At 44.7% G+C, this 15,117-nt stretch overlaps 1 protein-coding gene across 13 annotated transcripts in view; it reads left to right on the forward strand.

Annotated features, from left to right (window-relative positions):
- The window catches only part of LOC133350332 (liprin-alpha-1-like), a 351,308-nt gene that overhangs the window by 295,673 nt on the left and 40,518 nt on the right, over positions 1 to 15,117 (forward strand). For 11 of the 13 annotated variants that reach the window (XM_061564572.1, XM_061564571.1, XM_061564574.1 and 8 more), the window contains 3 exons: positions 1,603 to 1,684; positions 6,751 to 6,951; positions 13,799 to 13,861. In XM_061564572.1, the coding sequence (XP_061420556.1) occupies positions 1,603 to 1,684; positions 6,751 to 6,951; positions 13,799 to 13,861 (346 nt within the window). The remainder of the gene's footprint in view (positions 1 to 1,602; positions 1,685 to 6,750; positions 6,952 to 13,798; positions 13,862 to 15,117) is intronic. The other 2 variants (XM_061564577.1, XM_061564584.1) reach the window with 1 other exon arrangement.

A 15,117-nucleotide genomic window follows, 5' to 3' on the forward strand; every position in this document is an offset into this window, starting at 1 on the left:
CTGTATATTGTATATTGAGAGTTTGCATGTTCTCCCCGTGGTCGTGTGGTATTTCTCCAGGTCCTCCGTTTTTTTCCTTCGCAAATTTCCACGTGATAAAGCCACTTCATTGGGCTATCATTTGTGGCCAAGTCGCTTCTGAAAAAGAGATGTATAGCCCAGTTGGCCTTGCCCGGTATAATAAAAAATAGTTTATAGCTTAGTAGTTTAGTCGTGTTCTATACACTGCTGGGTCACGTGCTCCTGATGTTGCCTGGTGTCCGTCATGGTTCTGCAAAGGCACACAAGTCATCTTTATCTTGTGCGTAAGCCGATCTCTCCGCTGAAAATGACTCAATTGGGAACGACACTTGGTCAACATCACCTCGACTGTGAAAACTTTGCAGAACACTTTTGATCACGTCTTGAGACTCGGTGAGGCTTTCCTGGGTGGCAGATTTGTGCCAGGAAGGTGTCACGTATTTTGATAAAAAATAACATTCACTGGACCTGACTAAATAGGTATAAGAATCATCAATAATCAAAGTAATAATGGAGATTGCAATGTGCCTGTATTTTAGCAGACGTATGTGCGTATAGTAATAACACGTTCACTCTGAAACATTTGTTTTCACGATTAACAATGCGTTATAATGGAAACTTTACATGCTTAAAAGTTCCAAATAATTGTAATCCTTGTCTTTGTTCTATTCATTAAAAAAACCTTCCACAATCTGTAAGCATATTCTTCGAAAGACTGTGTTTACCAATCTCTATGAAACAATTTACAGAGATTGTGTAAAGATTCGTTTGAATATTATCTAATGTAATAGCAGTCTCATTATTGCGTTGTATATTTCTCATTATGTTATGCACATTGATGAATGACAAAATGTAATTCAATGGTACTTGAGTCTATCTGTATAAAATTGGTTTGGAATGAGATGCCCCGGTATGACGCTAACATGGCAGGGCACTGTCTTGGTTACTTGTTATCGCGTATGCTATCAATTGGGCACAGAAAATTCTACCCCAACATTGGTGTGCATTTTACAGGTCAGAGCCAAACACATTAATGTATTTGCGTCATCCGCCATCAACTGTGCTTCTCTCCTGTATGTTATCATGTGGCTATGACTGGAGTCACCGATTATTTGCACCCATCGCTCACGGCGGAACGATCCTTCACAAGAGGCAGTTCTCTCAATCAAGCATTCGGTCTAGTCTTCCACTATTCTTAGACGAGGTGGAAGTACCCACAATTCTCGACCCCGCCATGGTGACCTGCCCATCGACTCACTGTTGTGGTGTACCCATTTTTATTGCTGGGTGGACCAAGGTTGGGGAGGTGGTGGGGGGGGGATTTATTTTATTTTTATTAATTTTAAATTTATTTTTTTACCTACGTGACTTTACCGAAAGAACTAAGAGTACAAATCCTTGCAGTCACGAAAGCTTCAAATCTAGAAGAAATGCTCACATTCATTTGCCTCGTCAAGATATTGAACCAGTGTGACCTCTTGGATTTGCAAGTCCAGTGTGCTAACCGTGACACCATTGTTGCATCCCGTTGCTCTTACAAATTGTACATCGATCTCTCGCCCTTGTGTTCACTGCGTCCAGGCACGAGTTACTGGAGGAGGCCCGGAGACAGGGCCTGCCCTTTGCCCTCTGGGATGGGCAGACTGTTGTGGCTTGGCTGGAGGTAACACCACCCATTCGCCACGTGAACAAGGACACAAAACCACACACACATGGATTCTATATCACTGTCGAACTTGCCTTTGTCCTCAGATGTATTATTTTAAATTTACAGATTAATATGCAGAGGTGGGACAAAGTCATTGTTATGCAAGTCCAAGTCGAGTCTGAAGTCATCAAATTCATGACTCGAGTCTGACTCGAGTCCAAGTCACATGACTCGAGTCCACACCTCAGAGGTGGGACAAAGTCATTGTTATGCAAGTCCAAGTCGAGTCTGAAGTCATCAAATTCATGACTCGAGTCTGACTCGAGTCCAAGTCACATGACTCGAGTCCACACCTCAGAGGTGGGACAAAGTCATTGTTATGCAAGTCCAAGTCGAGTCTGAAGTCATCAAATTCATGACTCGAGTCTGACTCGAGTCCAAGTCACATGACTCGAGTCCACACCTCAGAGGTGGGACAAAGTCATTGTTATGCAAGTCCAAGTCGAGTATGAAGTCATCAAATTCATGACTCGAGTCTGACTCGAGTCCAAGTCACATGACTCGAGTCCACACCTCAGAGGTGGGACAAAGTCATTGTTATGCAAGTCCAAGTCGAGTCTGAAGTCATCAAATTCATGACTCGAGTCTGACTCGAGTCCAAGTCACATGACTCGAGTCCACACCTCAGAGGTGGGACAAAGTCATTGTTATGCAAGTCCAAGTCGAGTCTGAAGTCATCAAATTCATGACTCGAGTCTGACTCGAGTCCAAGTCACATGACTCGAGTCCACACCTCAGAGGTGGGACAAAGTCATTGTTATGCAAGTCCAAGTCGAGTCTGAAGTCATCAAATTCATGACTCGAGTCTGACTCGAGTCCAAGTCACATGACTCGAGTCCACACCTCAGAGGTGGGACAAAGTCATTGTTATGCAAGTCCAAGTCGAGTCTGAAGTCATCAAATTCATGACTCGAGTCTGACTCGAGTCTGACTCGAGTCCAAGTCACATGACTCGAGTCCACACCTCTGTTAATATGACCTGCTGTGACATGGATATTCACCAATAAAGGAAAGAAAACGTGTTTTTTTAGAAACGTGGAGAGGTGCGCGCTTACAATTACTTTGAGAGACAGGAAGATGAATGTACACATTAGAGAACGCACAGGTTAAATGCATCATTCTAACTCTTGTGAAAAGTGAGTCGGCTTATCCTTACAGACAGAGGATAATGCATTAACACTCTCAACCTTAGTTGAATAGCGTAAAAAAATCACGATGTTGCAATCCCGTTAAAATAGCCTTGCAATTCGGCCTTCTGGAGGTATTGAAGGACTGCATTGGACACACTCAATACACAATGGTATACAAGTACTGATATTTTAATTTTCTTCTCTTGAAACATTGCCTCCTCCCTCTTTGTGCGTGTCTGTGTGTGTATATATATATGTAATGGGGAACAGTAGCACATTGGTTATTGTACTGCACTATGAACCTGGTGATCCGAGTTCGATTCCTGTTCACCAGCCCTGGGCCTCTCCTAGGTCGACTCGGTCTTAAAATTAGTACTTGATCCGAAGTGTTAACACCACCACCAGAGAGACAAAGGTGATTGGGCGTGGTGCTGACCACCCACCCCCTCGTGTGCCGTGCCAGCCTTCATAGGTGCTTGCTCATAGCACTTTCCCCAACTGTCTGTTGAGGCTATACGGGGGTCTTTTTTTAAATATGTAAAAACAGTATATAAACAGCACATTCAAGTCAAATGTCTCCCTGCCCAAACCAGTTTTGGGGATCGCAGTCCCTCTGAGTTGGAGATAGAAATTCCGCTTTTCCGTAGCAGGAGCCAGTGTTTCTTTATCTGGTGACCACTTGGGCATATATAATATGTAAAGTAAATGATAGTTATGCGATAAATAATAGTTATCCGATTAGTGTGGTTGGCTACGTACAGCGTGAAAGACGTTCAACATACATACATTATAAAGTACTTAGTCAGTACAGGATGAAGGTCATTCCACACTTTGTGGGTCGTAGGGGTTATTTGAACATGCTAAACCATGCTGGTCAGTGTGAGTTGGTCAAGGATGGGGTCCCTGGACCGGTGGTTCAGGTACCACTCGCCACTGAAGTTTAGATGGTTGGGATTATAGTGTGGCACTGCGGAATCATTTAGCCCCGTTTACAGTATGTAGTTCAGTGCTTTGTTTATTTCATAAAATCTTGAAAAGGTATTCTGTTGAATAATATTAATGGATTATTGTATTTATGAGTGGAAGTCATATATACAATTCCATAAGGGATACTATAGAATCCTTTAAGAATTTCAATTTTTGGAGGATTCCTGAAAATAATTTCGGTAATCTGATGTGATTTTTCGCAAGTGTAGATAATGGAATAAAAACAGCTCTTGAGTGGTCTATAAGAGCTGTCTGTCAGGATCCCGTCGGTCACCATAACCAGATTACCGGACTAATATTCAGGTGAGGGCCTGGGTAGGCCATTGCTACAACCAATTTTAGATTTGAAGCTTTCGTGACTGCAAGGATTCATATTCTTAGGTTTTTTCAGTAAAGTACCTACGTGACTTTACCGAAAAAACCTAAGAATATGCTACAACCAAGTCTGTTTTTTTATAACAGTCCAATCTTGAATTTCGATTTAAAGGACGGCTGCTTGCGTTGTGGCCGAAACGTCGTGAGAATTATCTTATAATGTTTTATTTTATTATTTTATTATTTCCATTCTACGTGACTTTACCGAAAGAACCAAGAAGATGAGTCCAATCTTGATCAGTATACAATTGATTTGCGTTCACCTATGTATGCGTGGCGCAGTGGTTGGCACACTGCACGATGAACCAAGCTGCCTGTGTTCGATTACCAGCCACGGCTAACATCAGTGGCGATTGATGTTCAAACTGGTCCTGGGTGCACTCCTCCATAAGCAACCGGCACTGATGAGCGTGGTGAGGAATGGAAATCAACGTGACCCAAACGGCCATGGGGAGGCCTTCATCCAGCAGTGGATTATCAATGGGCTGTACATTAAACAAACAGCAAGTGCAACACGGTTTTCCCAAGCACGCTAATGTAAAAATGCTCGGTGAGTTTGCATTTGTTTATTTTACTACAAACCCTTAACATGACTTATTGTACACCTGAGATATTATCAATGTACATTTCGTTATTTTACTGGTTTATTGTATTTTAGGCAGCAAGCAGCAGCAGTAGCGAAGAGATGACAAAAATATTGCTTCACGACTGATCTGTATTTTTATCTCTCCCCTCTGTACAATTAAAGTACTGGCACAGCGTGTCGTAGGGCCCGTAGCTGTGGGATATTCTGTGCAGTACTCGGTGATAAGGCACGATTATATCGGTGCCGATGTTCACAAACAGATATAAAAACAATTTTGCAAGGGAAAAGCAATTGAAGATTTTTTTGGGGCATTCTATTATGGGCAGGAATGTGTTTCTAACCGGCTGTCAGGGGGAACGTTATTGCGATGAGCACACTCCATTTCAAAAATGTTTTTTTTTACACGCGTGTCCAGTGTCATTTTAAAATCACGTAGGATCTCAGTTGAAGTTGAAATGAACCCTTTACTTTTAAGCATGTTTGTGCAATTCTTTTGAAAAGAAAATCGTTTGAGAATGCTGGAATAATGTGTATTGCTCATTCGTTATAGCTGCAGGATTTGTGTAATATGGATGTCGGTAAACTTCTTACGGTCTATGTAAGAAATCTATTTCACATGTCCTCTTGAGGATTTGCAATTATGATAATACATTTTTTATAGTTTTGTTTTCATGGATATTCTCAAATAACGTCTGACATATTTTAATTTATTAGCATTTAGATTTATTGTTTTTCCAATATAACATACTAGGCAATGAAACCCAGGAAATTGAAACTTTAGGACCAAGTGTTATTGAAGCACCAGCAAAAAGTAAATTTTGTTTTGATATGAAGTGGCATTCTATCCCAGGAACGCTTATGAAGAGGTGAATGTAATACGCTCAACTACATTTTTGTGAATATATTTTAATTCTAGAAAATCGACAGCTCGGTGTGCTGCAGATGTAATCTGCACGGGTTCAATTTATAGCTTGGGTGCTTCCCAGCATAATGTATATACCGGCGGCAGGAAAGAAGGAGACATTTGCCCTCTTGGTGTGCCATTACCAGAGGTGACCAGAGCCAAGACCTTTTAAAATATTTATTGTTCCCAAATTATTATTTCGAGTGTGTTATCACTGGAGCCGTGTCAAGACACAAGGGATTCGTTCAGAACTCTTGACAGGGCATCCCCACCCCATGTCACAGAACGGTCTTTTGTAGAAAAATATCGCAGAAATGCTTCTGATCTATATTTTTTAAATGACTTGTCCACGCTAAAGGGGGAAGCACTTTCCTACCCTCCCTGCCACAAAGAGTAATGGTCATCGCACGATCGTCAAACTGATCATTTTTGTTGTCATAGAGCTGGAATTTTTTTTTTATGATGTACAAAATTTAATTGAAAATATGATGCGTTTTTGTGCAGTCACTGGTGTTCAGCCTGAGACCAACAAGTTGCTGCACTTGGTCAGGGGGACACTGCCTTGATTTGAACCCAGGGTCGCAGAATTCCAAGCTCTGCACGTTGACCTCTGAACTAGCCGGCCACCTTGCAGAGCCAAATACATGAGCTCAGGAAACTTTCCTCTTTACCAATTTTGAATCCGGGCACTGCATCCCCCACCCCCACCCCCCACACACCTTGAAGTTAGTGGCAACAACAAACGTAATAATAATGAATTTTAATCTTGCAGATCATTACATTGTTAACAAAAAGGCACACTGTGGCCTGTAGAACATATGAGAACTGCAGTGTCACAACACCCCTAATCCTCTCCACAGTCGGTCCACAATATCACGACGTGTTACCCTCCCCCCACCCCCACCCCCCACCTCTCAATATTCATCCTCTCCTTTCTGTGAGCATGGCGAGGATCCTAACAACAGAGCAAGTGGCTCGGCATCAGGCCAGCAAGGCCGTGGTTATTGTCCCTATGTGTGCGTGTGCACGTGTGTTTCAGCTGTGGGTGGGCATGCCGGCGTGGTACGTGGCCGCGTGCCGTGCCAACGTCAAGAGCGGCGCCATCATGTCGGCGCTGTCGGACACCGAGATCCAGCGCGAGATCGGCATCTCGAACCCGCTGCACCGGCTCAAGCTGCGCCTCGCCATCCAGGAGATGGTGTCGCTCACCAGCCCCTCGGCGCCACCCACCTCACGCACGGTAGCACCGCGCTCGCTTGTCTCCCGTCCCTTCCGAGGGCTCGTTAGCGACGCCGGGGCCTAGTTCGTGTCTCGTTGGTGTCTGCCAAAGTGCTCGGGCACTGCTCCTTGTTGTAGTGCGGGCCCCAGTGCCTCGCGCGCGCTCGCTCGCTCACTGCTCCCGCTCACGAACCAACACACAGACACAACGACCCCGCATTTTGCTTTCAGTGAGCGAGCATCTACTCAGGCCGGCAGAGCACATGCAGGAGGAGGTATAGACCTACGCCATGGCTGGCCACCTGCATCTCCCCAATTCTGATGTTTCTACATCATTGTCATCATTGTCATCTTGAGTCACAGTCAATCCACTCTCGGATGAAGGTCACCTGCACACGAGCTTATTTCATTGCACCATCTCCTCGATTGACATCCTCCTAGACACGTTCAATTCCTTAGCTGCCACTCTATCATGATTCGTCACCATCGGCCGTCATCCCTTCTAGCTGTGATGTGTCCTGCCTCAAGCCCCACTTACTTTTCTTAACAGTTTGAATAATGCCTTTAACCTGCATATTTTCTTTAATCCCTGTGTTGTTCCTCTTTCTCTGTCTCCCTCCTTCTCAATGTTGTACAATGTATCAAATATTAATTGTTGAGGCTGAGTTTGCCTGGGGGATGCCCAGGACAGGCTTAGATATCTCTTGCCACTGATGTCGTGCATGCCTGGAAATCCAAAGTCTGGATGATAAGAGAAGAGTGCATAAACCTCTTGCTTCACGCACCCATATGCAAAGGACTTGTACTATATAATGTGTGTAGTTCCAATTGTGCATTTTTTTCATGTAAATAACATTTTGTGTTTTTTATTTTCAGAGTATCATGAAAAAAATATTTTTTCAGAGTACCATAATAAATAAAACCACTAACCTATTTTAAAGAATCAACTGACTTGATTAAAATTGTAAATAAAAAAAATTGTATCCATTATTATTATGAAGTACGGTTATGAAACGTAATGCTCGACAAAAATGTTTTTTATTCAACACAAGTTTGTAATGTAACCAGGAAGGGCCTCTTATCATTGCGTAATACATCCGTGATTGGTCTGATCAACCGGTACATTGCTGCATCACATGATCTTCACATGTCACCATGGCGTTATGAACTATCACCGTGGTAACATGATTTCACAACATATATATCTGGAAATGCAATCAGAGCAGTCAGTCGCAGTTGTATAACCGTACTTGGCAATTATCGTGTTGCCACGTTACTTGTCAGTGTAAACAATATCATAATTGTTTGTGCTTTGAATCTAGCACCAACTGCGAAATGTAAGGTGTAGATTAGGTATAAATGTGCCAGTGGACTATAAATCAAAAATATCAGACCCCAAGTGGCCGCAGTACATGGCAAAGGATCTCTTGAATGACCTGGGGATTTCTCGTAAAGACGGCGGTTTATAGGGTAGCTTACAGCACACTGCGAGTCTCTAGCAATGCAACACATCTGAGCTCTTAGCACAACAAAGACCTTACCTTGAAGGCCTCAGAAGGTCAAGCTATTTGACTCTTTAGGGTACCATATCAAACCCACTTTGACCTTATTTCTCAACGGCTGTCAGCTTCCCTCACTAGAAATACTTCACGCAAACTGACCATTTAAGAAGAGGTCAAATACTGTCTTGTTTAGGGTTACGTCTGATTATCGACTTGCCCTTTTTGCAGTCTAATGGCTCCCTGACCTTCGGCCATGTAACCCTTGTAATTAGTCAGGGACTTGGTGATTCTCGCGACACATGCTCAGTTCGGTCCTCCTACCTATCCATTTCTCAAACCAGCCCCTGATTACACAGCCAGAGGAAGCATCTGCCTTCCTTATGCCTATTAACCTTTGTGAGGTTTGGGGCTAAAGGTGATCCCATTGAAGCCGTTTGGCAATTAAAATCATTATCTGTGGATTCACCAACGTCACCTGGAACATCACAGTACACAATACAGATGCATTTTAGCCTGTTTACTCACGCGTTCGTGAAGATGGTGTCTTTAGAGAATGTGGCTCACGTCAGCCATTTGACAATTAAATAAAGTCAATCGCTATGAGACATCTCCTTTACCAGTGGCAAAATATAGTGATAGGGTTTTACCCTTTCAACTGGTACAAAAACTGACACCTTTATAAAAGGTATCATGTTTGCAATAACCACAACACAAGCAGTCAAAATGCAAAAAGAAATAAACAACTCTGATGATGATAATGATATGCACTGTCCTTGTAGTTGATTGGTCCACACCCGAGACAGCTTTTCTGGTTATTGCAAACATGATGCCTTGTATAAAGGTGTCAGTTTTTGTACCAGTTGAAAGAGTAAAAACCTATCACTAAAGTCAATCGATCAAGAGGGTTTTTTTTTGTTGTTGTTGCAAGGGGGTGGTGGAGCCATCTACAGACTTCAATTTTTACTGCTTTGCATTCTAGAGAAGGTGGTTACACAACCCTAAGGATGATCCCTACCCTTGGAAAATTCAAATACGTGGGCCGGCTGCTAGAAACTGGGTTGCGCGGTGGTCCAGTTATTTGTACACCGGACTTTGCAGCCAGCAGTCTGAGTTCGACTGCTGGCCATTGCTAACGTCACTTGCAAATAATATCTGTACGCCGCTTCACCGCCCTGCGCCAACCGGTGTGGTGAAGTATGGTTGAACAACCTCCATGTCCAGCTTGCACGGAGAAGCCTTCAAGAAGCAGTGGTGTGACAAAATGATTTAAATTGTTTATTTATGGTAATGTAAACAAGCAAGAATCCTCACGTGGGCAAATTGGCCACACATCTTCACATAGCGAGTAACCAATCAACATTAATACATGCTGCATATACTGTATATTAGGGGTAGAACGATGCATCTATTCATTGATTAATACCGATGCTCAAGCTCACGATGCAAGAATCAAAGTGTGCATGTGAAAATCAATGTTTTGCGATTCATACATTAGGCTCACATGACGCCTTCAGACTCGTATAGAGACCCATAGATTGATATAGAGACCATAGACTCACTAAGAGACCCATTAGCTTGCACTAGACATGAGTTCACACAGACCCATAGGCGTGCAATGGCCATGAGTTCACAATGCGTTCCACTGCTTGTCGTGGTGTGTTAGGTTATTTACATCTGAACACTCGTGGCTCATGGAACATCCAGGAAGGGGAGTAGAGTCGGCGCGAGATGAGCAGGGAAGGGATGTGCGGGACGGACGTACCCCAAGACGGACAAAGAGGCCACGGCTCAAGATGAGCAGCAGGAAGCAAGGAGGATTGCCGGTGCAGGAAGGGAAAGGGGGTGAGAAGGAATGACTTGGCCAAGATGTCAGCGATGGGAGGGGAGGGAAGAGGAGGGAAAGAGTAGGAACGAACAAGCGTGACTGGGCTACGCGGAGCAGCGTTTGTTCTCACAGGGGGCGGGGAGAGGGGAGTGGCCGCACAGAAGTTATGTGAACTACGGGAGGCTAGAGTTGATTTAGTTAGACAGATTTGAACTTACAATTGAACATGCAAATTAACGACCGCTGTGGCATGTGTCTAATGGGGGTGGGGGTGGTGGGAGACTGCTAAATCCCAACAGAAACGCCCAATGCATGGGTTTCATTTTGCACATTACCATTCAGGCTTGTATATGCAGTTTGAGTCTTAGCTCCCTGTTAAAAGGAAGTCACTGAGATATATTGTCAGCCGTTAAAGCCACAGCACACAGGCGCAGGGGCAATAGGATGATCAAACGGGAAATATTCACTGACGTGAGCGGACGGCTGTCGTCAAATAGCGGCGAAGCAATGCGGCTTCTGCCTAGTCATTGGCGACAAGTTCATAATTTTCCCCATGGGTCTCTGTCCATGAACATAATCTGCACGTCTGACCTGCGAGTGCAAAAATTATCATCTTGGCGGTCTCTGAAGTGAAATCTTACAGCCAGTCTAAGCGTAGCTGGGAATTACTGATTCTTCTAAGGGTTAATTGAATTTTATTCCCTCGGACGCGAAAATGAAAATTTCTGCAAATCGATTTCGTGTTCTCGAGGGTGCGTAGCATGTAGTGTTTTACAGGGACAATATTTTAATCCAAAGATGATTTACAAACCGCTGAATTGTGGTGACTCCACATCGGAAAATGTAATTTCCATATAAATAAATAAGTTTTATATGCTTCATCCAAACATAAATAATGCTGTTTGGTCAATGTTAGGCGCCAAAGGAATCAGCCTCGGTTCCCATAGTAGTTATATTTGTATAAGTTATTGTGTATTCGCACCGGTAAAAAACATTTTAATTTTACATTATGGCATGCAAGTTGTCAGCAGTTTTATAGGCAAACATTTCTCATTTGATTTAAAATGTTCCTTTAAAAAACAATGAGTTATTGGTAGCCGTTTGTATTTTTTATATTTTACTGAACTGATAAATCTTGTGGTTTAATAAGTCCTGATGGGTCACCGGTGTAACTGCTGTTGTTAGCTCACTCAGGTGCACTTGTTTAAGGCTCATACCACCCAGCCCGGTCACACGTGCTACATTTCCACGGCTATTGGCCATGCGGAAGCGATCTTAAAATAGTTTCAAAAGCTTGACCTAGACTTGTGTTAGCAGGCTAGGGGTCTCCGAGCTAACATTTCGTTTCTTTTGTAATTCTCACCGCGTGCTTTTAACCAACACGTGGCCTTGAGGTTGGACTAAGTGACCACGCATCCCCTTTCCACAGTGACACTATGTCTGCACGTGTGTATGTTGAACTTCTTTCACACCGTGCATAGCCAACCGTGATAATCGGAGGTGCACTACGATGTCACTACAATGTCACGATGGTCCTGTCAGCCGGGTTAAAATTGTTGCAGCTTCCTTCACGTGACGGTGAGCTCGTGAGCCTGGGTAACCAAGTCCGCTTGTTTTGGGGTTCTCAGGTTGAGTACCAAAGTTGGTACCATTCCCAGTACTCGTTGGTTCTTTCGGTAAAGTCACGTAGAAAGAAAATAAATTAAATAATAGAAGACGACGTTTTGATTGCAACGCATGCAATCGTCATCAGCTAGAACTAAATTTGAGAGAGAGATAAAACACAGACACGGAGACACACAGACAGACACACAAGCAGAGAAAGACAACACAGAGACACACAGAGAGAGACACAACATAGACACACAGAGAGAGACACACAACATAGACACAGAGAGAGACACACAACATAGACACACAGAGACATAACATAGACACACAGAGACACACAGACACAGAGAGACACGCACAACATAGACACACAGAGACCCAATGCCTCTGTGTCGTGGCCTCAAATAGAGAGGAGGGGGGTTGGGTTGGAGCAGAGAGAGAGAGGTGGGTCTGCGAGAGGAGAGACATTAGCATGTCAATGAGAGAGCTGTGTGGAAATCCACCCCGCAGCGGCAGGGGGAGAGAATAACCCAGCAGTCACGAAAGCTTCAAATCAAGTTTGAAGCATTCCCAGTGTTTCGTGGAAACACAGCACCGTCTCTCGCATCATCTCTCACAGCACCTGGTATTACTCACAGTCAGAGACAGATTATCGCTGCTGCTGCTGCTGCAGGAACACCTCACTATGGCCAATGATTGAATTGTTACATTCTGGTCCTGTATGAGAAAGTCTGTTCATAGGCAGTGAGGACAAAGGAATGGGGTGCCCTAATCAACGATCAACACCCGGAGTGTACTATTAACGACTGATGTGAAATGCACAAACTTTGTGCCTCTGGTTGAATTGAATGATGTTGTGTAGGGACACCCACCTACATCATAGCATGGTGCCTGTAGCAAGACATGTGAAGAGTAGGGTGACAACCTGTACAGTAATCTCTCATTTAACACGGGAGATGTGTTCCTGAAAGGTCCCGCGCGAAGCAAAAACCGCGCGATAGGCGTGGAGTTGCCGCGCTGAATGGCATTTGCTCTGTCACTTCAGCCTGCAGTCGTCCCGTGGCGGGACAAAGAACCGAGATGGGGGTACGCCGCCACGTACCGTATCACTCCGCGTACTCTACCGCACTGCTCGGCCGCGGAGCTCAAGAAAGTAGTTAGTCGTCAACAAAAGGCGTTATGCGTTGCGCTGAAAAGCGTTCCTCGAATGGAAGGAGCGCGTTAAAGTGGAAACGCGTTGTGTGAACACACATTAACCGAGGACTTGCCGCATGTGTACAATTTGAAAGGCATTTCCTAACTTGAGTCGCTATTCTTGAGGCAATTTTTCTAAACAGCAAGAACTGGTCAAAGAAGTGACCGAACATCCCAAGCAGTACCCTCTCAAAAAGCCTTGACTCAACGACGCATTCTTTCACGACTATTTATCCCGATTTTCCCCCCTGCCCCCATCTTCCTGCAAGCGTAGCTTTACAGATGTTAAAATGCACACCCGTCAACTTTCCTGATTTAAAAAAAGAATGTGAAAATGAAACTACATCGCTAAACAGTCCATTATTACAGCATTGGAATCGACATCGCAGTCTTCTTATTGATTCTGTCTAAGATTTAGTGAAAGAGATGCCACAGAGTTGAACATCCGTCATATCATTTCGGCATCACCCCCAGGCTAATGCCACAACTGGTCCTTCTGCACACACACACACACACGCCGCCATGGAGCGTCAAGCACGCAGTGCTCCTGCAGCAGACGTTCCGAGTACGCTGACCCCCCGCACCTCTGTCCTCTAGGCCGGCGCTCCGGTGGCTTGCGATGCAACCCGTGTTTTTCGCTTGCGGTGCCCGCTCGACGCCGTGCTAACCCTCTGCTTTGCACTCTGCCCTCTCTCCCCTTGCGGCCTCCGTGTGTCGGTCGGCCGCCTCCCCCTCAGACCACAGGCAATGTGTGGATGACTCACGAGGAGATAGAGACGCTGGCGGCGGCCGCACGAGCGGTCAGTGCTGCGCCGCCGCGTCCTCCTCCTACCCTCGACCGCCACACGCTCCTCCTCCTTGACCACCCCCTCTACGAGGCAACTTGAGCTTTGCCCCTTTTCGCTCGACCGTCCCGTTCACCGTGGCCTTCTCTCTGGCGTGCGCGCGCGCGCGCTCGCCCGGTCGTATGCCGTCGCTCTCCCTCTTCGGCTTATCCACTCTGCTCGACTGCTGTTATCTTGTCTCCTTCTTTGCAACTCCCATGCATTTTTCATTCTCACTTCTCACCCATCTCGCTCTCTCTCTCTCCACTGCCCTCACCACTTCTTGTCCGTCTCCTGTCATCTCGTCACCTCCCACCACTATCCAGATTCTATTTTTTTTCACTTTCAGTCTTTTTACTTGCTTATGTTTTAAACTTCGTGGTTACATACACCGCTTTTATGTAACACACGTTTCATTCCACTTTGTTTAGTTGAACGACTTCTTGGCGTGAGAATTTACCAGAGAAAGCGTTTTGTGCCTAATTCGAAGCACCACTACTGCTGGGCTGCCTTGAAAAGTTATACTTGGTGGATTCCTGTCATTTCAGTAACTCATCGTGCCAAGGTGCCAGGCACTCAATCGCTCGTCACATTCTAACTTTCTAGAGCTCTTGCTTAAATCCGATTCTCGTTGGGTTCTTCTTCAAGCGGCTTGTACGCGCTTCGTTGCTCTGAACCTGACTTGGTAATCTCTGTGATATTCTCCTGCCGATTGTATTCACGATTGTCTCGGCTGCGATGTCGTGCGTCCGATTTTTAAACTGCATGCCCTCTAAAGCTGCCTTTGCCTGCTGCAATGGGGTCCCCCTTTTGTTCGCAGGAGCACGCTGCCTGTGCCGTGCTCCGTGGTGCATGCTCTGTGTGTGCTGCACGAGTGTTTTGTTTTACCAGTAAGCAGCATTGTGTTGTTTGAAATGTGTTTAAACACAAGCATGTTTTCCGTTATACTCTATATGCATAGTTTCCTCTCTCCCACACCGATTAGGAATGTTGTATCGCACACCTTTGGGAACAAGCAAACATTTTCAAATATCTGTGCATAGCAAATGCTGCACTTAAAAGTCCAACGTTCTAAACAATGTAGAATCAAAACGTCCAATGTCCTTAAAGCATCGTCATGTTGAGGCTGTGTTGCCAGGGTATTAATCATTCCAATTTTCCCGCTGAAACGTTAAAATAATGAAACCATCAATAGTTTAGAATGTTCAGCTTAATCGATGGCATTCACGTCC

The sequence above is a fragment of the Lethenteron reissneri genome, chromosome 33, assembly GCF_015708825.2.
Source record: "Lethenteron reissneri isolate LAM-NWPU_2019-01 chromosome 33, ASM1570882v1, whole genome shotgun sequence".
In the NCBI taxonomy this organism is placed as follows: domain Eukaryota; kingdom Metazoa; phylum Chordata; class Hyperoartia; order Petromyzontiformes; family Petromyzontidae; genus Lethenteron; species Lethenteron reissneri.